This window comes from Ascidia mentula, chromosome 8, assembly GCF_947561715.1.
Source record: "Ascidia mentula chromosome 8, kaAscMent1.1, whole genome shotgun sequence".
Taxonomy (NCBI): Eukaryota; Metazoa; Chordata; class Ascidiacea; order Phlebobranchia; family Ascidiidae; genus Ascidia; species Ascidia mentula.
In genome coordinates this window covers 5,218,439-5,243,247 of record NC_138573.1, presented here as the reverse complement: position 1 = coordinate 5,243,247, position 24,809 = coordinate 5,218,439, and the positions used below count along the sequence as shown (strand labels likewise).

The window sequence follows — 24,809 nt, the reverse complement described above, 5'->3', positions numbered from 1 at the left end:
TGTTAGTAACCACTTATTGTGCGTATTTGTTCTTGTTTCTTGACGTTTAGCATGGTTGTTGATCTACATCGGCATGTTTTTTTGTACTATTGTTGTTTTCATTCAACGTATATTTTTGATAGTACGAATTGCTTTAAATCTAACAGTGAAACAAATTTAATTCTAATGTATACTTCTATGTTTGTCAATGGCTGCATTGTTACGGGGGCATTTGTCTTTCGAAGTTTTTGATCCAGATTATTCTTTAAAACAACCACGTTGAAAGTGCGTTTACCGGTAGATGGCGCCTGTGGTTTAAACGCCCTAAAGTGGCAATTTTGTGCCGATCTTAATATTTTCCCCTTCCGACTCGCAGAAGAAGATTTGTATGATCATCTGCTGCGTGATCCTCCTCATCATCATCATCTCCATCATCGTGAGTAACCTTCCCATGTAGCAGAGAGGGGAGTTCACCTGAGGAAATACATTGTTATGCAATCGCTCGGTCGGGACCAGCCTGGCACTGTGTGGCCAGCTCCAGCGCTACCAAAGACTAGACGCTGTCGTACACATATCTTCATATTTATTCCTGTAACCTGATGTTCGAGTAACAAAATCTGCTGTCTTTGTTGTGTCGCTTGGTCAGTACTGTTATACTGCATTGGTTTCCACCACTGTCGTAGTCTTTTTTTATTCAGGAAAGAATGATTTTCATATGGTTAGTTTCCTTGAGTTTGCAATGTAATTTGCTCGATACGGAACATTCCTGACAGTTAGAACATTTGAAAATCGTAATATGTGAATTAGCACTTTGAGCGTTGTTTGTAGGCTTAAACATACGTAATAGTCTCATGCATGAAGTCAACAAAGACTTACTGTGTATTTACAGTATGCAATTCCTTTATTGCGAGGTGTTACAACTATTTCATAACCAATACATTATGTGATAAATTGGAATGTGAAGAAACCATAAAAACGGGACGCTATACTTTTCTGCGCCACCTCATTTAACTATTATAGTATTATGTGTCGTGTTTTCGTGTACGATGCGAACCGTATGCTGTCCAAGTTCGGTGGAATGCCGCTGTGTTTTTCTATCTATCAACATTGTCTTCAATAAATACAAATCAACGCGTTGACTTGTTTTCTATTATCTACTCAACGTCGCATGGCTTAGACAAGATGATCACACAGCATATAAATTGGCCTATGTGTTTCCACGTTCAAAAAAGGTACTCCTCTTGGTCTGTCTATTTAACGTCAACCTAACTTACATGTTGCAAAACGCCGCTATACGTTGCCAGATCTCAATAAAACCTTGTCAACTTAATTGTGAATGGACCAACCACTCGATGTAAGACTCGGTTGATTACCTTTGACATTTAGAAAAACGTGTTAATATTTTTGCTATCCGTAGAGGGCCTAACAGATGGAATTCCATCTTTCCCATAAATATAACACAAAATGTAGGCCATGATAAATGTGTATTGTTTGGTGAAACTGTTTTGAATATTACTGTGCAATCAACGCGGGTAGCCTTTTTTAAATTAACAGAAAAAGTTGTTTCAGAAGCCTTTCGCAACACCCGAAATCCGGGTTGAATTAGAATGTCAAACAATACACGAGTACCCGCGTCCAAGATGATGTATTGCGCAAGTAGCCGTTGCCACCATTGGCAATCACAACATCAATGCGTTATCCACCAAGACATTGGCCAAGACTAACACTGGTAGGTCTATATATGCCTTGGTCCCTTTCTCATGCTTTGCTATATGAAGCACCTACGCGTAGATAAATGTTTGTCCTTATCAAAAGAACCAATTGACGACGCTTTGATTAGTTCTATTTAACGACAGCACTGCGTCACTGACGAGTTATTGTGCGTCAAGTCATTACTCCCCGCCAAGGAGCACTGGTTTTTGTAAGGCAACTCTGTTTGCCTAGGATTGTGGAATCCGCCCGAAGTTGCCATTAAAGTCGGCGGTCGCTTTGTGTCGCCTTGTGTGTTCAAACGTTGACTAATCTTCTAAATCTCTGGTGGCCAGGAGAGCAATCAAACAGTTGCATTGTGTCTTTTAGATGCAATTGCTTCGCCACCGTTATTTTTGCGTGAGAAAAGCAGCCATCTTCCCACAACATTCTTTCAATATTTAAGCAAGTAATTTTTGTTTACTTGTTTTTGGAACAAGAGAATAATCGAAATATTGCTGTTGAACTTGAAGTGGCTGCGAATCCGTTAAGTGCGACATAAAATAACGTTTACCTTCTTTCACCAACAGAAAGCCTTTCCTACAACGTCTTGGCTTCCAACGGGGTGATCGTATTTGCGTTGGCCGTAACCGGGCGTTTTCCTATTAAACTTTTCTGTTCTGCAAATGTTGACCAATTGCGTCAACTCACCAGGAGCCAAGAAGGATACCAATAAGGCGCGTGTTCGGGCGTCAACCGATTTGTCGAGGAAGAGAGCAAATATTAAGGATCGTGCCCCGGTGTGGTCGAAAACTTTACGCCGCTACGAGCGATAATGGAAAGTTGTTCATCCGTCAGGAGAACTTAAGGTCCAAATAGCCGGGTTCTCTAACGATCGTCGTGTATTCGAGTCTTCCAAGCATTGCGAAGCGGACGCCTTTTCTTCAACTACGCGATACTGGATAAGCTCGAACGCTAAAAAGGCAAAGAAGAGACAGAAGATAGTGCAGGTAGTCGCAACTAGTTGTTGTTTGTTATCATTACGTTTTTGTTTTGATTAAATAAAACGATTTATATTGTGACTGTGCACTTAAAGTGTAGTTTATGAATCAGGTTTTCCACGTGCGTTCTGGCGAAACAAAGTTTAATGCAAATGTTACGTTATCAGTGTTGCTGTACTACCCATTGTATATAAAAATAAATCATGTAATAGCCTATATGGAGAAATGCCATAATACGAGAAGGACTCTGTTCTTTAGAGCATGTTTTCGTGTTAAAGTTTTATTGTGAATCAAACACCGGATCGTAAATAAACGAAGTGTCTGATTCAATTGAAACGGTTTACGCCCTGATAAAATATCATCGCCAAATTAGCTTGTGGAAGTTTTCACATAGAGCTCGCGTCAAGGAATGGTATATGTACATGTTTCTGCAATCGTCGTGTAAAGGTCAAAACACTTTCACCGCTGTAAAAGTATAGTTTCGTTTTGATCAAGGATTTGTTTGCCTATATGCACGCTTTGTCTTTGCGTAAATATGTTTACATTATAGTGTATGTGATAAAAGTATTGGAAAATTGATAGCTTGCACTCTCTTTATATTCGCATTGTTTGTGTTTGCAGATTAGTGGATGACATGGACATCCGACTTAGTTTGTTAGTCGGGCTGTTGTGTGTTGTTCTCTCAGTTCAAGGTAAGCCGAATTTACTTGTTGGTGTGGTTATACGTATATGTTAAACTCTTAGCTATTTTGGGGTCGTATATCGCAAATTGTATTGCACTGAATCACACTTGAGCAGTCCTCAGACTGTTAAGCACATATTTGACAACTGGGCGTTCAACCTTCACTGCCCTGCTCGTCTAAAAAATTCACAGCTTCTTTTTATCGGCTGAATACTTTTTCTTTTAACCCGTTATCTTCTGTTTGCCCAAGAGAAACACCTAATTAACAAACATTTGCATTTTGCGAGCGATTGTTGTCTCCAGTTTTTATCAAACTAACCTGTATCAAAACGTCATGTTTTTCAGGGATATCTGAGGAACAAAAGATTCTTCGAAAGAGGCGGAACATTTCGTAAGTTTGACTTTTGTTTGGAAATGATAAATGGCGGTTGTTATTTAACGCTTTGGTGACTGCAACGCTGGTGTATATTCTAAATGCTCAATATTTACTGGAAACCGCATAGCCACGAAACAACTTTATTGCGCAACGATGGTTTAATAAATCTTTGAATTATGACCCTTTTCTCAATACAATAACCACAGCGGGTCAAAGTCAATATGAGCTATATGCTGTAAGTTATGCTCTGTCGCATTTATCCGAAAAGTACTTTTAACTATGGCTGTGTTTATGCAGAAAATTTCCATCCCTACCAACATCGTTGGATCAAATCCAGCACCAGTCACAATCCCAGTCACAATCCCAGTCACAATCCCAGTCACAATCTCAGTCACAGTCGCAGTCACAATCCCAGTCACAGTCGCAGGTTCAATGGCAGAGTCAGGAGCAAGTCATCACCTGCGATCCTGACTGCGTCCACGGCACATGTGCTGAAACCAACAAGTGCGCGTGTGAGAATGGTTGGAGTGGTCCCGCTTGCGACGAGTGTAAGTAAACGTTGCGAGCATATAACGACTTATGTATTGTTATGGCACTTCCGATGTTGCACATAAATATCTTTTGATGGCACTGATGGCAGTTTAAGCAGCAGCCAAATGGAAAGACAAATGAGTATTGCATCATAGTGATCAAAATAAGGCTAAAATAAAAATGGTCTTTGTCAAGGTTTAGTTGGGAGTTTAGTTGGACGACATTTTTGTGGATATTTCGACAATCTGTTTTGTTTATGTGATGGCAAATTAGTCACCTAAATTTTTGCTGTGACGTTCCGGGTTGAACCCGACGTCAATGCGTTTGGCGAAACATAGCAAGCGGAGCCCGAAATCTTGGGCGTCGCCCTAAAATCTTTTATTTCTTTTGTCACAGTTGAATGCACGGCTGTGTGCGTTCACGGCCATTGCGTCGGACCTGACACTTGCTCTTGTAACACCGGATGGTCGGGAGAGTCGTGCGAAGATGGTGGGTTGCCGCATGATTTGATTGTGTTCTCTTTTAAACACGTATCTTATTTGTGTCGAAACTCTAAAGTGGAATGCCTAAATTTGTGAAGAAATGCATGTTGAGTATACAGTACTTGTTGGGCCCAAATTGTTTCGGCCTTTCCTGTGTTGATAAGATGGATTAACGCCTAATTGTTTTCAAATGCGAAATCCATTTTGAACATAAATGTTACATACTTGCATACAAAGTTACTATTATAAATAATACAACTATAGTTTCATTGTAATTGACAAAGGAGTTGGTAAAAAAATCTTCGGGGCCTTGAAAACCTTATTCAAATCGTACAACTTTGTATACACGAGTCAAACGCGTCGCACATGATAAAATATATATTTGATCCAATTCTACTTCAATTTTACTTCAAGTTTTTCCCAATAGCCCCGTCTTGTAACAACCGGCGTTATTTGGTCTCGTCACACTCCAATACCACTGAATAGAAATGAGAAATGTGGTAAAATTGCCACCTCCTTACGATTGGTATTATGTCAAAAGCATTTACGAACACCGATATGATTTTACATGGAACCCCCTTGAAACGTGTCGTGATTTGAATAAACGTATGGCAAACAGTCGCAAACAAATCAGTTTTGAAGCTTATACTTTTTGTTAACTCTTCGAACATTCGTAAATGCAACTACTTCACGAATTGTCAATTAACCATAATTAGCGAAAAACATTTTCTCAATTCATGCTGACCAAGCTCGTGTTCGGGAAATTTCCTCCTCTGGCAAAAAAAAACAAACAAAGCAAAGTGAAACGAAATTACCCGCAAATAATCCATTCTTTGCAGCACTTTGTACTTCCGAGTGTCTGAACGGTGGCAAATGCACAGCCCCAGACACGTGCACGTGCGGCGGTGGATGGGAGGGCAACTTATGCGAAACGCGTGAGTATAAACTAAACGAGACCTTTTAACATATGCGTGATTTTGGACTAAATTAATTGCTTTGTTTCAGCCATATGTGACGTTGACTGCTTCAACGGTGGTCACTGCGCTGCCCCCAATACTTGTGCCTGCGCTGACGGGTTCGATGGAACACTCTGTCAAATACGTAAGGATGCTTTCTTAGTAGCATACCATTTCTAAGCTGGTATGGTGTTACTACGTTAGAATTAAGCATATGTATGCTGTTAATTTATGCAACCGTGTTAAGGTGATGGCCTTATTAAAGTTCTGTGTTTTCTATTTAGCTTTGCCAACAACTTGCAATTTCCCGTTCGAGTACGACGGAAAAATCTACTCCTCCTGTACACTGGACGGGTCCTCTGACGGCCTTCCCTGGTGTTCCTCCACTACCGTATTCGAGGGATCCCGGATCACCTGCGACTGTAAGTTAACTTTGGCCATTATGACATGAGATGCAACGTGCCTTGGGATGGTAAGGAGCGGGTCCCTATACTACTAACCGTTATGTCAAAACCATGTCGGATGTTTTTAAAGTGTGTTGTGGCGTGAGTTATCTTAGCTGTGTCGCATTTAATAAGCGAGTACTAGTCTGTAAGTCTTTTTGCAACGAATATTTCTGTAAGGTTTGTTTTATTCAAGGAATGTGTATGTATATATTATCAATGACCTTGAACCCTATAAAAAGCTTCAGAAATGCATCACTGCCCTACATACAATGCCAAAGTGAGGCGCGACTGTAGTGTAAAGGCGTTGCTGTGATGAAGTACGTGACCCTTTCAACCGCACGCCGGGTTGGTCATATATATAGCGCCCTTGAATCCGCACGTTATTGTGTGGTCACGCTTTACGACCCGTCCCACAAGGCAAAGTTTAATCGCAATTATGGAACTCAAAAAATGGTAAACATTGACGCTTACTGATGCCGGCGCGGAAAAGGTTAACCCTGCCCCTATTGTGGTTCACTCGGGCGTATCCTGAATTTCGTATTTATTCTGCTGATAAATGCATTTTTAAGTTTGAAGTCAAACAGGGTCAAAACATATCAACCATACAAGGGGTTAAACCGACCGTCTAGCGTCGGCAGTTCTTTCCATTTTTGTTCTTCTTTGATCATACGATCAAGTGTCTCTGAAAATTTAACTCAAGTGTTATACATGGCTAAATTCATAAAACGTCCAAATATATTTTTTACACTAAAATTTTGTGTGTGATTTCGGTAACAACAGAAACCATTTAGAAACGTAAAGTTTTCTTCTCAGTTACGTCACTATGCAGTGCACCAGGACAGTTCATCGAAGTTCCAGGTGATTGCACTCATTACTACGCGTGTATGTCCGACGGTACAGTAACTCTTACTCCATGTCCATCCGGTTCCGTCTTTAACGTTTTTACCAACGGCTGCGATTCTCCAGACAACACGCCACATTGCCAATGTAAGTCAAACCGTATTGTTAAGTGCTATAACTCTTCTTATGACATGGGGTCTTCTCTGTTATATATTTTTCTACTAAAGTGAAACACATAGAATGTGTCTATCGATGAGTACAAGATAGGACACATTTCTGTGTTAGGGACAATATAAATAAACTCGGTCTTGTGCCTGTCATTCGCTGTGGAAATTTGTTGGCATGCTATCCTGTTTGTCCCGATACTGGGATAGTATTTTGACTGGGTATTTCTATAAATAACACAACATAATAATGAAAAAAGAGCCAAGTCACCGAGTTGCAGACAGTAGTGCACATTGCAGCTGGTGACTGTGAACTAGCCGGTAAACCAGCTATTATAAACTGTTGCGATATGTGTAAAACGATTCTAAGTGCGCGTACACACCCTGTCTGCAGCTCTCCAATATTATGGGTATTTTTGCACACGATTCTAAATGTTTCTCATTTTTCACATAATGTTTAATACTCGTTCAGTTACCTGTGAACCTGCATGCGCGAACGGCGGATCTTGCGTAGCTGCCAACACCTGCGACTGTGTGGACGGGTTTACTGGCTCCACGTGTGAAGTTCCAGGTGGGTTCGCCCTTGCCAAATCCGTTTATCTTTATCGTTTATCTGTGTTTACATTCGCTACGCTGATCATGATTTACCTAATCTTCAATGTATTATGACTAACCCTAAGTTAAACTAATAACTAATTTCCACAGCTGAAACGGAGACCTCAGGACAAGAGCCTATAAGTAAGCACGTAGCAGGCTTTCGGCTGTCACTGCTTTGCAAACAAATGCAGTTTTTAATTATTATGTCAACAGTTGAATTTTTAAGACCGAAAAGCAAAACATCAAACAATGTTGTAGCGTTTTCCGTTTCCCACGAGCGCTTAGCGGTGGAACTTTTTCTTGCATATGTATTAGTGCAAGTTTTAAGTGAAGAATATTTCGATCGTTAGGTGCTGAAGTTGAAGGTTCCGGCAGAGAAGCTTCGGGAGAGATTCCAATCCGTAAGGGCGCCATCTAGTTGTAGTATAGATTTAGCAGTAGCAACGAGAATTACAACAAAAAGACCTGCCTAATTTGCAGAAAATTTTTTTCAAGATCTAAGTAACTTTTATCATAACACGCGGGCACTGACAAACCTTTCCGCAAAGTGCCAGACGTTTCTTTGACTTTTAAAATAATACTTATGCAGCTGAATCGGTTCCAGAGACGTCGTCCGGAGAAGGGCCAATAAGTAAGCGAGTAGCAGAGCTTTCCGGCTGCGACTGCTTTATAATAAGATGCTACCTAGCCGTAGCGAATAATTCTTTTACATATCTTTCTTAGGAAGTGATACCAATCTGAAATTTTTTTCCCCGCTTGTGCCATAGTGTTAGCGTTTAAAACATGTAAAACTTGAACATGCAAATTCTAAGTGAAGATTTTTCCGATCGTTAGGTGTTGAAGTTGAAGGTTCGGTCAGCGAAGCATCGGGAGAGATCCCAATCCGTAAGGGCGCCATCTAGCTGTAGTATAATATTAGAAAGTAAACTATTGAGAATCGAAAACAAATCGTCCGCTTGATTTGCGGATGAATGATTTTAGTGCTAACCTGTAGCGTGTTTGTGACTTGCTATTAGATTTTATCATGACAGAGTTGTGTTGCTGTTCTTACAAATAATGCCAAATCAAAATCTTGTATAACGACTGAAATGTATAACCTGCATGGTGTCTTAATTTTATGACGCTTGTTATATTGTATCCGATGCAGCACTAAAACTATTTTTTTTAGCTTCGTACTAAAACGTTGTAACATTTCGTTTGCTTCCAAAAAAGAACTTGTTAACGTTTTGTTTGCTATAAAAGTCTTTCGAATTAAGAATTAAACAAAATTTAATTAAAAAAGTTAGTAGACTAGCATGCACGCTAACCCTTCAGCACCGAGGAGCGTAGTTTTAGCAGAACCAAAGGGCTTGTGAAATGCATTTTCAATACAATCAACCCTTGTATATGCAGCCCCCATCCTTCCCAGCAAGCCTACCCACAGCTCCAACTTTTGCGCGCTCTGGGGCAGAGAAAACTTCTACACCTACGACGGGCTTCTCTTTTCGTCCAACGGACGCTGCACGTACTTGCTTACCGGTGACTGTGTGGACAACACTTTCTCCATTAGTCTTTCGTACGGCGAAGACGGCAAGACGATATTGCTGATTAACACCCAGGACACTCTCATTAAGTTGACGAATGGAAGGGCTTTTCTTAACGACGAAGAGTGAGTTTTTTAGTTGCAAAATATAGCACTGAGGGTGTGCAATAGATCAGTTTTCAATGTTTTCTGTTGTCTAATTTCTCAACATGAACAATGCATTTTCTTGATAAAACTATGTTTACCCACACATATACTATTATATCGGCATGTTAAAAAATAAACATGCGCATCCTTCAATACACGAAAGTTAATGCTTTAGATGCGTCACACACAAAAAGCTTACCTTTTTTTGAGGACGATAACGTTGTTTGGATCCTAGCCACTATAAAGGCTAATAAATGCCGCACAATACAGATAAAAACCATTTCTATATTACAAATGAACGACAATCTCACATCCACATATTGGTAATAAAACAGCTTAGAGCTGGGTCAGTGCGTTTTACCTGGAATTGTTGGTTGATGCTTTTTTATTTCCACAGGATCGGCATTCCCAGCGTCAACGCCGGATTCCACGTCTACACTGTCCCGAACAGCGAGTACATCGTCCTCGCATCACACTGGGGCGACCTCATATCATGGGACGGCCACGACCGATACTTTTTGGTCATGAACCACTACTCTGGGCCTGTGTGCGGACTTTGCGGAAACAAGAACGGCGACGCGAGCGACGACATGATACCAAAGGGTTCAAGTAAGCAAAAAAATAATTCAAGTGATTGCTCATCCGTGTTTAAAAGAAGATTGGCGGGTTTTTTTAGGTTTGACATCCGCATGAACTGAAAAATAAGCACCTTGCTTTTTGATGCCGACGTTTGTTTAACTTGTGTGTATTTCAGCCACTTTGCCCGATTTTGAAGGCTATTATTAACTACGTCAAATTTTAAGAATAAGAACTGAAAGTGTCAACGAGGCAGAAAAAAGTTCCTTACCCTGGGCTATTGTTTAGCTTTGATTCGAAAGATGAGACTTAAGCTCTAAATTTGGTAATGTTTGAGAATTTCTGTCTGGGGTATAATTTCGAACGAAATTCGGGCAACAATATTTCTAACTCGTCCTTATTTTGGGCTCACAAAAGTATTGCGCTGACTAATGCAACCTATCGAAATTCAGTACAAAATCCGCAACGCGGCAGCAGAAATACCGAAACTTGTTCTTGTTGTCCATGTCGTAAATTGCACCATAACCCACGCTCCTATTTGTCTCGTTAGTTGTTCGCTCCTTAACGACCAACAAAAACCACAGAACGTATGATATTTATCCAAAACCGCATTTCGACATTTCTAGTAATGAACATGACCAGAAAAAACAGAAGAGTCACGTTTGCCCAGACAAGATCCAAGAGATATTGCTCGCCACTGATTGCACATGGGGTGGAGAGCATGTGGCACGGTTTCGGCGCTTCGTCATGGAGCATATAATCTAGGAGATGTTAGGGATTGTCATGGTATTAAACTGTTTGAGCGTCGACGATGGATCCGATCGCTCTGTCTGGCGTTCGTCAAAATAACAACTACATTCAAAGCCAATAAGGCGTGAAAATTCCTGTTGAGCTTTTTTCAAGCAATGCGACCCATAAAATAAATTTATTTCCCAATCCGTTGAGGAAAATACAACAAATAGAAATGTTTCTCCATTGATGCCGATTAACAGCATGACATACCGTCAATACAAAACAATACTTTGTGGGAAATATATACATATGAAATATAATGGTTCGTTTACAGCTGATGGTTTGAAATTGTTTTATCGGAAAACAGAACAATATTTTGTGTATAGCTTAAAAAATGTATGTGTAGAATCCAAAATATGCAATATACTCTGTTGTTTCTCATATCCGAATACGAAAAAATTTGTTCTGTTCCTAAAACAACATGTTTGTTTTCTTTAGACGAGGTAACCAACAGTGTGAGAAGGTTTATGACGAGTTGGGCTGTGACAAGTTCGGAAGATGCAGAAGTTTGCGTCACCATCGACGCACCAGACTATTGTGGAACACTTACTGCGGAGCAACTTACTGTAAGTTGCAAGTTCCATATAAGTTGCGAATACAAACTATTTAATACAAAACAGACCGAGGTCTTCTCTAGCCATAAAGCAAATTTTCAACACCACACCTACCTTGAAAACAAAAACACGAAGAATTTATCTGTTTTTTCCAGGATGCGACAAATGTGTGCAGCGACCTTTCGGCCGAATTGCCATTTGAAAAATGTCAACTCCCTCAGCACATATTGGAAGACACCTGCGTGACTGCCTTGTGCCAATGCACATCCGGCAACTACAAGGCATGCATGTGCGAAGCTGTGAACCAGTTTAGCAAGCTGTGCATTGCCAGCGGAGCCAACCTCACCGAATGGAGAAGCAGTGAATTCTGCGGTACGTTTAGCAGTTGATACCCATTCGCTTTTGTGATTTCATACTTTGCAATCATAGTCAATACAATTTTTCTATAAGGTTTTCAATGTGCGTTTCCCAGACCGCATGGTTTCGTATGATGTTTGCGGATTGTCAGTTCAGGTTGACTGATGTGATCTTGATATCTTTGATATTTCCTTAAATACAGACGTTGGTATACAGGCTGGCGATTTAATTAATCTGGCAGCTGTTTTAGACTAGAGAAAACACGAATGTTTTTGTAAAAATATGTGTTCAAATGATACGCAAGAGACCAGGCATATCAGGTACCAACTTGTCTTGTTTAAAATTTTGCACAACTTTATTTTCTAAAATAAAAAATAACTTGACTTTTGTTTGTTTCTTGTTTAGGCGTTTCATGCCCCAACAACCTCGTGTATAGCGAATGCGGCACGGCTTGTCCCGCCACTTGCCGCAACAAGAACCAGGACTTGCTCTGCAGCGCCTACTGCGTGGACGGCTGCTTCTGCCCCAGCGGAACTGTATTGGACGGCGAAGTGTGCGTTCCAGCTGAAGAGTGTTCTTGCAGTCACCTTGGAGTCACTTTCGCTTCCGGCGAGTCGAGGGCGTCGGATTGTGAGGAGTGGTAAGACTTATAATTTGACTTTTACCGCTTTTTAAACTTCTGTGTCTTAGCGCAGACTAGTTTTTTGGGGAGTGTTGCGCAATTTTTGTATCGAGTTGTGACTGTTTTAGCATGTTACGTGGTTTAAAAGAGTGATGCTGGCATTTATAAACTCACGTAACTGTCTTCTAAATTGACGTTAAACGTACGACGCCCTGCGTGTCGTGGTTAACACCTTGACCAACAGTAGCTATTCAGACGCAAGCGTTGTCATCGAAACCACAAATGAAAAATAACAGATATGGTTTCCAAACGTTAATCACGCACGGATCACGCACTGAGCGCATGTACTTCTCACAGGAACTTGCCTTCCAATGTCGGGGGTCGCAAGGTCCTGACGCTGGACAAATATCAGCGTGTGATGGATCTCATGCCTATCTGGGAATAATTAAAGGCAGCCCTTCTGTGGAAGGGGGCAATTTTCCGTCCCCTTTTTCATAAGTCTTAGGGCGAAACGTCGAACGCCCTTGGTATATTTGCACAACGCTCCTTCGCTATTTTCTTCGGCTGTGTAAATTTCACAGTTGCCTTTGTCAGCTTTGCTCTGACGCAAGACCCACCTCACAGTATGTAACGCATTGGGACAGGGGGCTGTGAATTTTATGGCCTTCTAGACAACTCTTAGGCAATTAAAAAGAAGTGCCTGGGGCCCTCCTTCGAACACCAACCACTCTTTTTTACGCAACGACTTGTATCAACAAAATTCGGCGTTTCATTGAAATCTTTACGTACATTACACGTAAATACAATATTCTTTATTTGCAAATATTTTCAAAAAATTCTTTCGACTACATTAATGAGTACAGATTTTACGTCCAGCGGTAAAACTATGTTGTTTTGACATCTACCATATCCATATAAAACACTAATGAATGATAATTGTATCTGACGAAATATCACAGCGTGTGTGACGGAGGATCGTGGACCTGTAGCGCCATCCCGTGTACCGGTGAGTGCGCAGCAGTTGGCGATCCGCACTACAGAACTTTTGACGGCGTCGAATACTCTTTTGCCGGCGATTGCCAGTACGTGCTCTCTACCGACGGATGTGGCGACAACACCAATTACACTTTCGCCGTAAGTGGGCGCTGTAACACTGACTTTCCAACCTTGATTAGCTTTTACCTTTAGCTGTTGCTTAAAAATTGATTAATAAACAGAACTTTATGTGCAAAAAAATATTGGAAAGCTGCCATAATATTGGAAAGCTGCAGACAAACAGAACTTTGTTTGGAACTCTGTAACTTTAAAGGATTTTTCTCGATCTTTTTGCTTAAAATTTTTGCCTGAAAGAAATTTTTGTGTGTTTCAGATTATTGCTGAAAACATTCAATGCGGAACCGACGTTGTCGGATCCTGCACGAAGTCGGCGCTTTTGAGGATTAAGAACGACTTGACAACAACTGACTACAAACTGAAGCAGGGAAAGGTTGTGTCTGTCGGAGGGTCGGACGTTTCGCTTCCCTACTCCCACGGTACTGATGTAATTTCTACTCGGTGTGCTTGCAACGAAGTGTTTTTAACAAACTCACTTTGAGCAAATCAGTGAAATGATCTCAGCGTATCGACAAAAATAAATTTTTAACGCGTTTATCTCTCGAAAATATCGTGGCATTCCAAAAGGTATCGTACGTAAAGTATTGCCGCAGTCGTGTGTTATCATGTCCTCAGCTGGATGTTAAAACACACAACACATTTTCTGCCACATCGACGTCAAAACTCAAACACGTCAAAGTGAAAACAATTCAACGCTAACAAAAAACTGTGTGCAGGAACGGTGATGATCCGTGACCTTTCTTCACTCATGATTCAACTGAAGACTTCCAACGGCATCACAATTGAATGGGACGGCATGAAACGTTTATACGTCAAGGTATTGCTTTTGACCAATAGGAATCTTGGGCGGGCCCCATGTCGTGCGCATCGCCGCCATCCGCTATATTTGCACATCGAATTACGGGGTAGATGATTTAAGTAAATGATCCCAGAACGGGTATAAAGAGGTACAATTTTACGGTCCTGGTAAAATTTGTACAGAAGATTACCTTCATACGCCAGCTGCGGGTCTTTTTCTGACTGTTGTTAATCCACAATTTACTTCTATTTAACTATGACAAATGCGTGTTTTCGAAAGGGCACAAAAACGCACCATAGCGTCCTAGAATGTACATTAAAGTGTAATACTTAAAATCATGTGAGCACTTGAATATGTATGGTGTAAGTCTAATTTGCTTAAATTTAACATTCTCAGCTTGACCCTGTGTGGAAGAGCAGCGTGTGCGGAATGTGCGGAGACTTCAACTCCAAGACCAGTGACGACTTGCGCACGCCGCAAGGTCTTGTCGAAACCAACATCGGTAGCTTTGGAAACTCCTGGAAGGTAAACACAAGCATGTCATGGTGGCGCTTGATGACTTCAATAAATCACGTTGTTAAACTCAACCGGGGCATACGCCCTAATTTTGCCCCATAAACGAACTTTTGTGACCTTCAAGGTAAACTCCGAGTGTGGCGACGTTGACTGCGGTCGTCAACCTCTTCTTCCAGAGAGCTGCATGGTGAATCAGCACAAACAGACTTACGCCAACCTCGCTTGCGATGTTTTGAGAGGCGAACTTTTCCAAGTTTGCCACGGATTTGTCGATTGGGGTGCTTCCTTTTACAACTGCAGGTGATGGAAATGGTCCTGTTACTTTTTCCCACGAACCTGTGTATTTGTTTTTATTCGACCATTAAAGTGTTAAGGTGGAAAAAGTTTACCGTTTAGGCAATCGGTACCACACGCCTTTTAGCATTTAAAAACCTGATTTTCGTAGAAGTTACAAAGCTTTACGCTGTGTCATGGAACAAAATTAGACGTAATTTTTACTCCCAGGAACGACGTGTGCAATTGCGCAGACGGACAAGAATGCATGTGTGAGGCGCTGGCCGATTACGCGAGGCAATGTGCGGCAATGGGAGTCACCGTTCAATGGAGGAACTCATCAACGTGCCGTAAGAAACCGTCAACCTCCCGAAAATATTAACCCCAGTTCGTCTCAGTCAAGAAAATATTATAATTTTTTAGCGATTGCCTGCGATGAGGGCAAGGTGTACAAGGAGTGCGGAGGATACTGCGTGTCTACTTGCCGCTCCATAGGGGATCCCTTCGAGGTGTGCGACGCCGCTTGTCATCCAGGCTGCTACTGTGAGGATGGTTTTTACTTGAACAGCGAAGGAAACTGCGTCGAAGTTGCCGACTGCGGCTGTTACTACGACGGAGAAACTTACCCGGCCGGTACAGTTTTGGACACCGCTTTACAGACATGGTAAGTCAGTTTCCGAAGGTGTTCCTTTTATCGCAATAACAGCGTATTAAAAGTTTAATCGTATCATGTGTTGACTGGTGACAAACACGTATAATTGAGCAATCGCAGCTATTGATACTCTGTTGATAACATAAATTATGAAAAAGAATTAAGTTCGCATACTCATTCAAAGATATTCTCCAAACGACATTAAGCCATAGGTTTGAGAACAAACTCGTATCTATAGACTTAATGGATTGATCCTATACATGTTAAACACACATTCTCAAATACAGCACTTGCATTGACGGGCTGATGCACTGTGAGACGAAGGAAACCGGGTCAGGGCAATGCGAACAGGGTTTGGTTTATGCTGACTGCGCCGTTGCCGGTGAGAAGGGCGTTGCCTGTATGGCGACTTGTCAGACCCAGCAAGCTTTCTGCAGCTCCGACATTTGTGTGTCTGGTTGCACTTGCCCAGTTGGCAAAATCTTCGGTAAGATAACGTAGCTAAACTATTTTTTTAATTACCTTTTACCTCAAAAATTAGTTCATCATTGTGTCCCGTGACAAATTTCAGTTTATGATTTTTTACAAAACTCATACGGGTTCAAAGACTTTCAAATTTAAAAAATATCGTGAAGGTGCAGATGTTTCTGCGCATAAAAAATCCCTTCCCTCTACCGTACTTCATTGAGAACAGCTTGAAATACCAACAAACTTGATTTTTTGTGTTCAGACGAAGACAGGAAGGCCTGTGTGGAGCCTCTCCAGTGCTCTTGCAGATATAACGGCAAAATTCTAAGCCCAGGCGCAGTAATCCAGACTGACAGCTGCAATTCATGCACTTGTAATGGTGGTAAGTGGGGTTGCACCAGCAACTCTTGCCCTGCTGAGTGCACGGCCGTGGGCGACCCCCACTACACAACCTTTGACGGAAAGGAATACACCTTCCAGGTATAAAGAGTTGTTCTGTTCTTCTATGATTGCATGCACTTAGGAGGGCATGAAACCACAAAGTTTAAGTTTAAAAGAAATCTTTAAATCACGTGCGTTTTTCTGTATACCCTCTCTATGATAGGGTGCTCTTTGGGACACTTTGTTATTTCTTTCGGAAATAAAAAAACAACTTTCAAAACTTCACAGGGAGACTGTGACTACACCCTTGTTGAGGATGCTTGCGGCAACTCAGCCACGGGAACTTTCCGTGTCATCGTAGAAAACATTCCGTGCGGAAACAACAAAGTGACTTGCACGAAGGCTGTTTCTTTCTACTTCTACGACAAACTCATTCTTCTCACTAAAGGCGACGGCGAACCGGTAAATTTTGCTTTCGGGAATTATATACGCAGCGTGCCTGAAAACACAGATCTTTGTTTGCACAAAAAAAAATTTTAATTAATGCATTATCAGCAATACTTTTCTTGTTTAAAGCAGACTTTTCTAAAAAATGTAGTAAAACTGCTTTAACAAGTTATAAGTTAACCTAGGTGAATACTTACATATTTTTGCGGTTCATTTTTTATTCTGACATTTGACGTTTCTTGTAGATTGTGAGCGTGAGTGACTTTAACGCTGGTCCCGCGATGCCGTCAGGTGTGTCTTTCAATATAAGGAAGGGCAGCATATACCATATTGTTGAAACGTCAGAAGGCATCGATCTGCGTTGGAACGCCGAAAATGCAGTGAAAGTCCGTCTGCAACCCCGGCATATGACAAAGGTAAAGAAAAATTTAAAGTTTTTCAAATGGGCCTGCGATTGACTTCATAAACAACCTAAAAATACAAATTCTGGCTAAGCTTGTTGGTTAAGTTCCAATTTGATGACATTGTGGGTTTGCAGGTTTGCGGTTTGTGCGGAGATTACAACGGAGACATCAGCAATGACTTCACCATGAGGGACGGTGACGTAGCGGCCGACCCCAATGAGTTTGGCTACGACTGGAGGGTGAGTTCTACTTATAATACCCGTCATCTGCACATATGCAATATACAAATGCTGAGTATTAAGCAAATCGTACTTTGTGATGGTTTTTCTTAACAAAGCACAGTGAAAGTAAAATACTTTCCATATACGCCTAAACGTGTGTATGTATTAAAACAAACAATGCAGCTGATTGAATGTACTAGATATTATAACTAAAAATCACGGTCATTTACATACAGACAATGGACACCTGTCCTAACACCACGACACCAGAACACCCATGCAATGCTCACCCGGAAAGGGCCCCATGGTCGGAGAAGAAGTGCAGCATCATCAACGGCGACGCATTTTTGCAATGTCACGATTATGTGGACCCGAACACGTATTACGAACGCTGTTTGTACGACACATGCGGATGCGATTTTGGTGGTGACTGCGAGTGTTTCTGCACGGCTGTGGCTGAATACGCTCAGGTGTGGTGTCTTGCTTTTGTGGTTTTACTTATCGTCGATGTTTGAAAATTTGCTTAACTGAAATCTAAACTGAATTTCCTGGCGCGACATTTACTTATTCCCTTAAATAGGATCATATCGAGAAACGGTGGTGGTTGTATTTCTTTTGAGTTTAACTTGGTAAAGGTTGATTTTGCTAATAATAATCAAACGGTGTCCGATGAATAAAGATGAAACAATCACTTCGCAACAATAAGAACAACGAACCTTTTCAGGCCTGCGCCCAAGCGGGTGTATGTGTGACCTGGCGTAACAACGACGTCTGCCCGATCATGTGTGAGGCTTACAACCCCGGTTACGGGACATACGACAACGAGACTTGCGAGTGGAAATACGATTCGTGCGGCAATCCTTGCCCGCCCACTTGTGACAACAGGAATCCGTCCAGCTGCCCTTGGCCACAACTCGAAGGCTGTTACGTCACTTGCAAGGATGGTAAGCATTGCACGTCGTTTTAAGAGTTTCCGTGAAGAGATAAACAGAGTACTACTCATTTCCTTTTGAGATGTATGTTGCTATGGGCATCTTTGCGTAATTTGATCAATCGGACTCTTGGCCTAAAACTCGATATGTAGTTTTCTAGGAACCAATCAAGTGGGTTATAAACTAAATGTTCAGGCGTCACAATGAACTTTTTCATTCGTTTCATTAGACCATTTTAAAGGCAGATCCTATTTTTGTGTCTTCAGACGAGGTTTGGGATGAAGACAACCTTAAATGCATTCCTGAGAGCTCTTGTCCAACCACCACCACGACCACCACCACCACCACTACTACAACAACAACAACCACTACTACAACCACCACCGAACCCGTCACGACGACCCCGACTGTGCCCCAAGATGAAACCACAATCACTACCACTACCCCCAAACCCCCACCAGACTGCGACTGCGTTGACAGTAATGTGAGTATAAATAGTTTTGTATGTAGATTGGCTTGCAAAGCAACAATAGAACCCTTTGCCAGACGAATTTAAAGTACAACCCTGTTAAGTTAAAAAAAAAAGCAAAACATAAATGCTCGTAAAACCCTTTGCCCGAAATGAAAACTAATTCAATTTCGATTCCATTGTGATTTTATTTCATTTAAATAAACCATCCAAAACTAAACCACGACACCTTTCTTCAAACTAATCCCTTCGAATCGCCTTCTAGGGCATTGCTCACAGGCCAGGCGAGACTTGGCCGCTGCGTGGCGACGAAGAATTGTGCGTGGACTTGACATGTGTCATGACCACACCAGGAGTTTGCACGACAGTAACCAACGACAAGACCGTGCTCTGCACCACTGAAAATAAGCCTGTGTGTCAGAACGGCTTCCCGGCAGTTCAAGTCCAGGACGGTTGCGAGTGCAGATGGGAATGCCAATGTAAGTGTTTTTAGAGTGAATGCGCATTACAGCATGTATCCTCAACAATTACATGTTCCGTAGGTTATTGTTTCGGTCAGGGCGACCCGCACTTTTTCTCTTTCGACGGGTATTACTACCCCTTCCAGGGCGAATGCACATTCGTATTGTCACGTGACATCAACGAGCACCGAAGCAATCACCCACACGAGTATGAGGTAAAACACCACCATGTGATGCCGCATTGGTCTGAAATGCAGTTTCGTGTAATGAACTTTTATTTCGGATAGATATGGATGGACAACGTGCCGTGCGAAGACGCACCGGACACCACCTGCACAAGGAAGATGACGGTCCGATATGGGGACGTAGAAGTCATACTTTACCAGAACTACACTGTAAGTTTAACTCGTATATGTATGTATGTGAGTAAATATTCTTCACTCAAACGATCCGACCGTACACACGGTTGAATTTGTATTTTCCAATATGCATTGTACACCTAAATGTATGTAAGAAATTACACACCAATCCCAAAGTTATTTATCTGAAAGGTTGATCATAACTTGCTTCAAATCTGCAGTACACCGTTAATGGAGGCATCACAAAAACGAAATCTCACCTTCCAGCGCAATTCGGAGGAGTCAATATTGAAATGAGGGGAATCAGCCTCTTCTATCTCACTATCCCCGATATCGGTCTAACCCTTACCTACACCGGCGTCGATTACAGTTGGAGTCTGATCGTTCCCTACTCAGTTTACTACAATCGTACAGAGGGACTTTGTGGTAAGTAATGACCAACGACGCATACATTGGTTTGGCCAATCTTACCAATCACAAGCGTTCAGGGAACTGTGGGTTGTGCATTTATGTATGCAGAACTTGACATCAGCGTGAAAATGATCGCCCCTTTAATGTAATTTGACTTTGTTTCAATTCTAAAGGGCTGTGTTCCTTTTAGTCACATTTTAGCATTGTCTTTGTCACTTTGTCACGTGCGTTCTGGATAAGAAATTAGTTAACAATTAATTTGTTTAATTGAAACAACAAAGTTGTTGACATTTTACCCGGTGTCCACTACAGGTGTTTGCAATAACGACCAGTCGGATGATCTCACCAAACGTAACGGTGAAGTTGTAGAAGAAATTGAGGAGTTTGGAGAAAGTTGGCTCGTCTTCCACGAATCGAAACGTTGCTTCAAGAACAAAACTGAGTGCAGCCAACCTCCCGCTGAGGAGTGCGAAATCATCTTGTCTAATATATTCGAGGTAAAAGCTTCAATGGGTCTTACGACATATTGGTGGAAATTATTTTTTTTAATCGACATGATGCCTTACGATGGCATAAGGTTGTTAAGATTTTGTCAAATCACCGGAAATATTTGTTCAATAAAAGCAAGGAATATTAGCTAACCACCCTATCTTGTAGGAATGCCATGCTGTTTTGGACCCCGAAGTCTTCTACAAGATCTGCATGTACGATACGGCAGAATGCGGCAACTACACCTATTGCGAGGCAATGTTTGGCTATGCGCGCGCTTGCCAGCACGAAGGAATCTGTGTTGATTGGAGAAGTGACGACCTGTGCCGTGAGTTTGTTTGAAAAACAAGACACTAGTTTGATATTTTTGGTACTCACTGTCGCAAACCGGAATAATTAACTAACATGAAAAGTATATCTTTCGATTTGGTGGGTTTGATATAAAATAACCTCCTAAATTTAGCTACGGAATGCTTGCACGAGTGCTTCAATGAACAAACATATTTTACAGCCATTCAGTGCCCGGGAGATCGTGTCTACCAACCTTGCATGCCGAACTGCGAACAGAACTGCACCAACTTCGTGTCTGGAGTCCCTTGTCAACATGAGGAAGTGATCGAAGGTTGTTTCTGTCCTCCTGATACCGTTTTGGTGCACGGCAAGTGCGAACCATCAAACGTTTGCACTGACTGCACTGACGAGAATGGAAACACTTACCCGGTAAAGCGAAACAACGTTTTTTAGATACAATTACGAGTGATTTTAGATCTAGCTTTTGGATGGAAAATTTTCTCGTGATTTTGTATCCTGAATAGTTTGCAAATCCATGTTACTTTTCGAGTTGTGAATAGGGGTAGAACGCTAATTCAATATCAACATTTGAAAAATGTGCGTTATAAACCACTACATGCCAAAAACAGTGTTTAAATTGACATATTCGTTTGATTATCGTACAGTATGGAGGAAGTTGGATTCCGAGCGATGATTCGTGCTCTATTTGCTCTTGTATGGAAGGTCAACAGGCAGTTTGCACTCCCAAGTTCTGTCCGGAAGGATGGACACCCAACGTTCCGGATTGCGGCTCGTGCCACGTGGCCGAGCAGGTTCGTGGAAGCGATCCATGCTGTCCTGAGTACACATGCGGTAAGCTTTTCTGGTTCCTGTTGTTTCTCTCCACGCATAGCAGAGTCTTTTTCTAAAATATATTTCTTTTTGTACAACGTTTTCATTCAATTTTATAATATTTAGATGAAACACGGGGGGACAAAAAACTTAAAATTTATCCCTTTTTAGCAAATTCTGTTTGTCCAAAGCAAATTTAGTAAATTAAATGAACACAGACACGCGCAATAAACCGCCTTTTTGTGCAGTTTGTAATTACGAATTGGGCAAGGGAGGGGAGAACTGCCCGATTTCAACCGTCCCCGAATGCTCGGCCGGTTACGTTCCAATCATCACAAACCCCGACGAGTGCATTCCGCAGTATCACTGCCACTGCAACACTTCCAGGAACCCTTGTCCATCTCCGCCCTCCTGCTCGCCTCTCGAACACGTCGTCACCGCAGAGGGAAGTTGCTGCCCTGTACAGACTTGCGGTAGGTGGTTTGTTTGACCTGAGCGTACACACTTTTTTGTTCACGCCATAAAACACCAAAGGGCAACCGGTTTGGGCAAACCTTTTTGCTTCCGAGAAAACGGAAGTTATTGTGCCTGAGAATATACTTACTGCGCTCGAGAAAACTGAATTGCATTGTTTTACCATTGCTCGCATTTGCAGAGTGCAAGGCCTGTGTGGAGGACAACACGGTTTGCGGAGTGTGCCAGAACAAGATTACCCATGAGGACGCCTGTGGTTGCATCAGCTACTCCTGTGAAAACAAAGGTGTCTGTAGAGATAACGGCACAGACTATTTGGTAAGTGAAATTACTGTTACACTTATGCTCTTAGCCAGATATTTTTTCCAATACAAAATGTTTTAGCACATATCCTTACCTCGTTTCAAAAAAATAAACACGAAATTACCAGCAGAAGTATTGTTGTTTGGTTAATGTTGAGTACCTTCCTGATGGTCTATGTGGATCCCTCGGGACCATAGCCTCCAGAAGATGGGTGCAGTTTATTCATTGGTTGCTATTATTTTAAGTACATAAAACGCAGTATTTATGCAAAATATTTGTGTAAACACGACAGTGTGGTCATATTTTTCTGTTTTAACAGCCTGGAGATATGTGGAACCGCGGTGTGTGCGTGACCTGTTCGTGCGAAGTCGCCAACCCAGGCGACGATGGATGCTACGACACAATTTGCTACAGCGAATCCTGTTCTAGTTACTGTCCGCCATGCTCCGAATACCGACAAGTCCCAGGTCAATGTTGCGGAGATTGTTTCCAAACCGGATGCCCGGATGTGGACGTGGACGGAAACCCAATATGCAGATCGGTAATGTTGCTACGCTTCATAAACAAACAACGCCAGACCTATACTTCTTAGTGGTCTGTGCAATGTTTTCTTTAAATACAATTTATTAACTTAGTTGAAACTCATCTTGGCCAAGTAGAGGCGTTCTGCGAAAGGCGAAATAACGAACTAGCAATTACAACTTCCAGATCTTGCAGACAGGATAGAGAGGGCGAAGCCACTTTTTAGGCAACTAGTTTATGTTTAGGGCGATAGCTCTATCTATGCCTGTCGTATCGGATTTATGTCTTCATTACCGTTTAAAGCTTTTCCATGAACAAAAACGTTGTTAACTTTCTTACACTATTTTTGGTAGATTGACGAGGAATGGCAAGACCTGGATAGTTGCACGGCGTACAAGTGTTCAATGAATGGCAACGGAGTGACCGAAATCAACACAGGGGACGTCACCTGCGCTGTGCCAGAAGTTATCTCGTGTCCGACCTGCTACGTTCTGAGTCAATACACCAAAGACTGCTGCCCTGTCTACAAATGCGTACCCGACGCAGTTTGTTGCATGGATGGTTCAGCAATTAAACTTGTAAGTTCTTGAATGGTGCCTTTGCTTATTAATGTGCGTCATCATACCCAGTGAACATTTTCATTATTAGTTATGGATAGACACTTTTAAGAAGTTGTTTTTAATTTGTTTAACAGGAAACAACTTGCTTTCAACTTGACTCTTGTTTAACAAAAAATACCAACTTCTCTTTAATCAGCAAAAATTTCCAATGACAGTTTTACCAAATAATCTTTGACATACTTTTATGTACAGCCTGGCGAAACGTGGCCTGGAACGTGTGCGGACTGCCAATGTGGACCATCCGTCAATCAGACCTCAGGCTTCTACAACGTTATCTGCAACGCGAGCCCTTGCCCGTCATTCGATGAGCACACTTGCGTAAGCAACGGTGGCAACGTGGTCCCCACTAACGATGGTTGCTGCATGAAGTGTGATGAAAGATGCGTGGACCAAAACAATAACACTCATATCGTAAGTCTCGAAAACATTTGATAAAGAGTTGTTTTCTTGGTATGGCCTATACGATGCACCACAAATGCTGTATAATTGTTCAATATACCAAACAGTGACATTTTTTTTTATTTGTTGTGTGTACAATTAGCATATTGCGTTTCGAAACAGGTTTTATCTGTCGCCTGGTTTTCTAATAATTTCTAGCAATTTTAACAGTAGATATTTTAGTTCATGTGCCCACCGAAAATCTATCGGGTAAAGCAAAAACTTGCCCTGGCTCTAAATTCCTGTTCGTTATTGCGACCATCAACCAAACAACTGTGCCTCTGTTTTGCAGTTGGGTGCGATTTGGGAACAGGACGCCTGTACGTCATGCAGTTGCGCTGCCGGATACGAGGTGGTTTGCTCAACCAGGGGTTGCGAACCCGGCTTCAAGGCGACCACTCCGACATGCGGTGTATGCCAGGTTCCAGTCCGCCGAATGACAACCGACCCCTGTTGTCCCCAGTATGATTGCAGTAAGTTTCTGTGCGTTTATTGGTTCTAAACTATAAATATTTAAAATGTCACATATAAATTGTGGCTTTTCTCTTCATAATTATGAAGTCGTCATACTCGCCAAGGCCAACACCAAAGCTTTTCTTAGACTTCCTACAAATATTAAATT

The 24,809-nt window shown here is 41.8% G+C and overlaps 1 protein-coding gene across 9 annotated transcripts in view; it reads left to right on the top strand.

The window, feature by feature from the left end:
• The first annotated feature begins 2,492 nt into the window (after positions 1-2,492).
• LOC145912342 (uncharacterized) overlaps positions 2,493-24,809 on the top strand; it is a 29,636-nt gene continuing 7,319 nt past the window's right edge. For 2 of the 9 annotated variants that reach the window (XM_082999776.1, XM_082999771.1), the window contains exons 1-48: positions 2,493-2,678; positions 3,291-3,361; positions 3,697-3,742; positions 4,025-4,275; positions 4,655-4,747; positions 5,580-5,675; positions 5,746-5,841; positions 5,981-6,118; positions 6,956-7,129; positions 7,619-7,717; positions 7,852-7,884; positions 8,094-8,144; positions 8,333-8,374; positions 8,578-8,628; positions 9,136-9,391; positions 9,810-10,021; positions 11,219-11,346; positions 11,490-11,706; positions 12,097-12,331; positions 13,273-13,447; positions 13,683-13,845; positions 14,143-14,243; positions 14,622-14,750; positions 14,866-15,041; positions 15,246-15,364; positions 15,438-15,678; positions 15,954-16,153; positions 16,397-16,614; positions 16,804-16,977; positions 17,208-17,378; positions 17,501-17,605; positions 17,824-18,057; positions 18,312-18,531; positions 18,786-19,003; positions 19,254-19,467; positions 19,531-19,664; positions 19,737-19,844; positions 20,030-20,234; positions 20,532-20,716; positions 20,877-21,036; positions 21,220-21,428; positions 21,665-21,851; positions 22,079-22,303; positions 22,486-22,622; positions 22,927-23,148; positions 23,483-23,707; positions 23,942-24,160; positions 24,480-24,660. In XM_082999776.1, the coding sequence (XP_082855902.1) occupies positions 3,304-3,361; positions 3,697-3,742; positions 4,025-4,275; positions 4,655-4,747; positions 5,580-5,675; positions 5,746-5,841; positions 5,981-6,118; positions 6,956-7,129; positions 7,619-7,717; positions 7,852-7,884; positions 8,094-8,144; positions 8,333-8,374; positions 8,578-8,628; positions 9,136-9,391; positions 9,810-10,021; positions 11,219-11,346; positions 11,490-11,706; positions 12,097-12,331; positions 13,273-13,447; positions 13,683-13,845; positions 14,143-14,243; positions 14,622-14,750; positions 14,866-15,041; positions 15,246-15,364; positions 15,438-15,678; positions 15,954-16,153; positions 16,397-16,614; positions 16,804-16,977; positions 17,208-17,378; positions 17,501-17,605; positions 17,824-18,057; positions 18,312-18,531; positions 18,786-19,003; positions 19,254-19,467; positions 19,531-19,664; positions 19,737-19,844; positions 20,030-20,234; positions 20,532-20,716; positions 20,877-21,036; positions 21,220-21,428; positions 21,665-21,851; positions 22,079-22,303; positions 22,486-22,622; positions 22,927-23,148; positions 23,483-23,707; positions 23,942-24,160; positions 24,480-24,660 (7,531 nt within the window). In that variant the 5' untranslated portion in view covers positions 2,493-2,678; positions 3,291-3,303. Of the gene's footprint in view, positions 2,679-3,110; positions 3,143-3,290; positions 3,362-3,696; positions 3,743-4,024; positions 4,276-4,654; positions 4,748-5,579; positions 5,676-5,745; positions 5,842-5,980; positions 6,119-6,955; positions 7,130-7,618; positions 7,718-7,851; positions 7,885-8,093; positions 8,145-8,332; positions 8,375-8,577; positions 8,629-9,135; positions 9,392-9,809; positions 10,022-11,218; positions 11,347-11,489; positions 11,707-12,096; positions 12,332-13,272; positions 13,448-13,682; positions 13,846-14,142; positions 14,244-14,621; positions 14,751-14,865; positions 15,042-15,245; positions 15,365-15,437; positions 15,679-15,953; positions 16,154-16,396; positions 16,615-16,803; positions 16,978-17,207; positions 17,379-17,500; positions 17,606-17,823; positions 18,058-18,311; positions 18,532-18,785; positions 19,004-19,253; positions 19,468-19,530; positions 19,665-19,736; positions 19,845-20,029; positions 20,235-20,531; positions 20,717-20,876; positions 21,037-21,219; positions 21,429-21,664; positions 21,852-22,078; positions 22,304-22,485; positions 22,623-22,926; positions 23,149-23,482; positions 23,708-23,941; positions 24,161-24,479; positions 24,661-24,809 lie in introns of those variants that run through there. The other 7 variants (XM_082999772.1, XM_082999773.1, XM_082999774.1 and 4 more) reach the window with 7 other exon arrangements.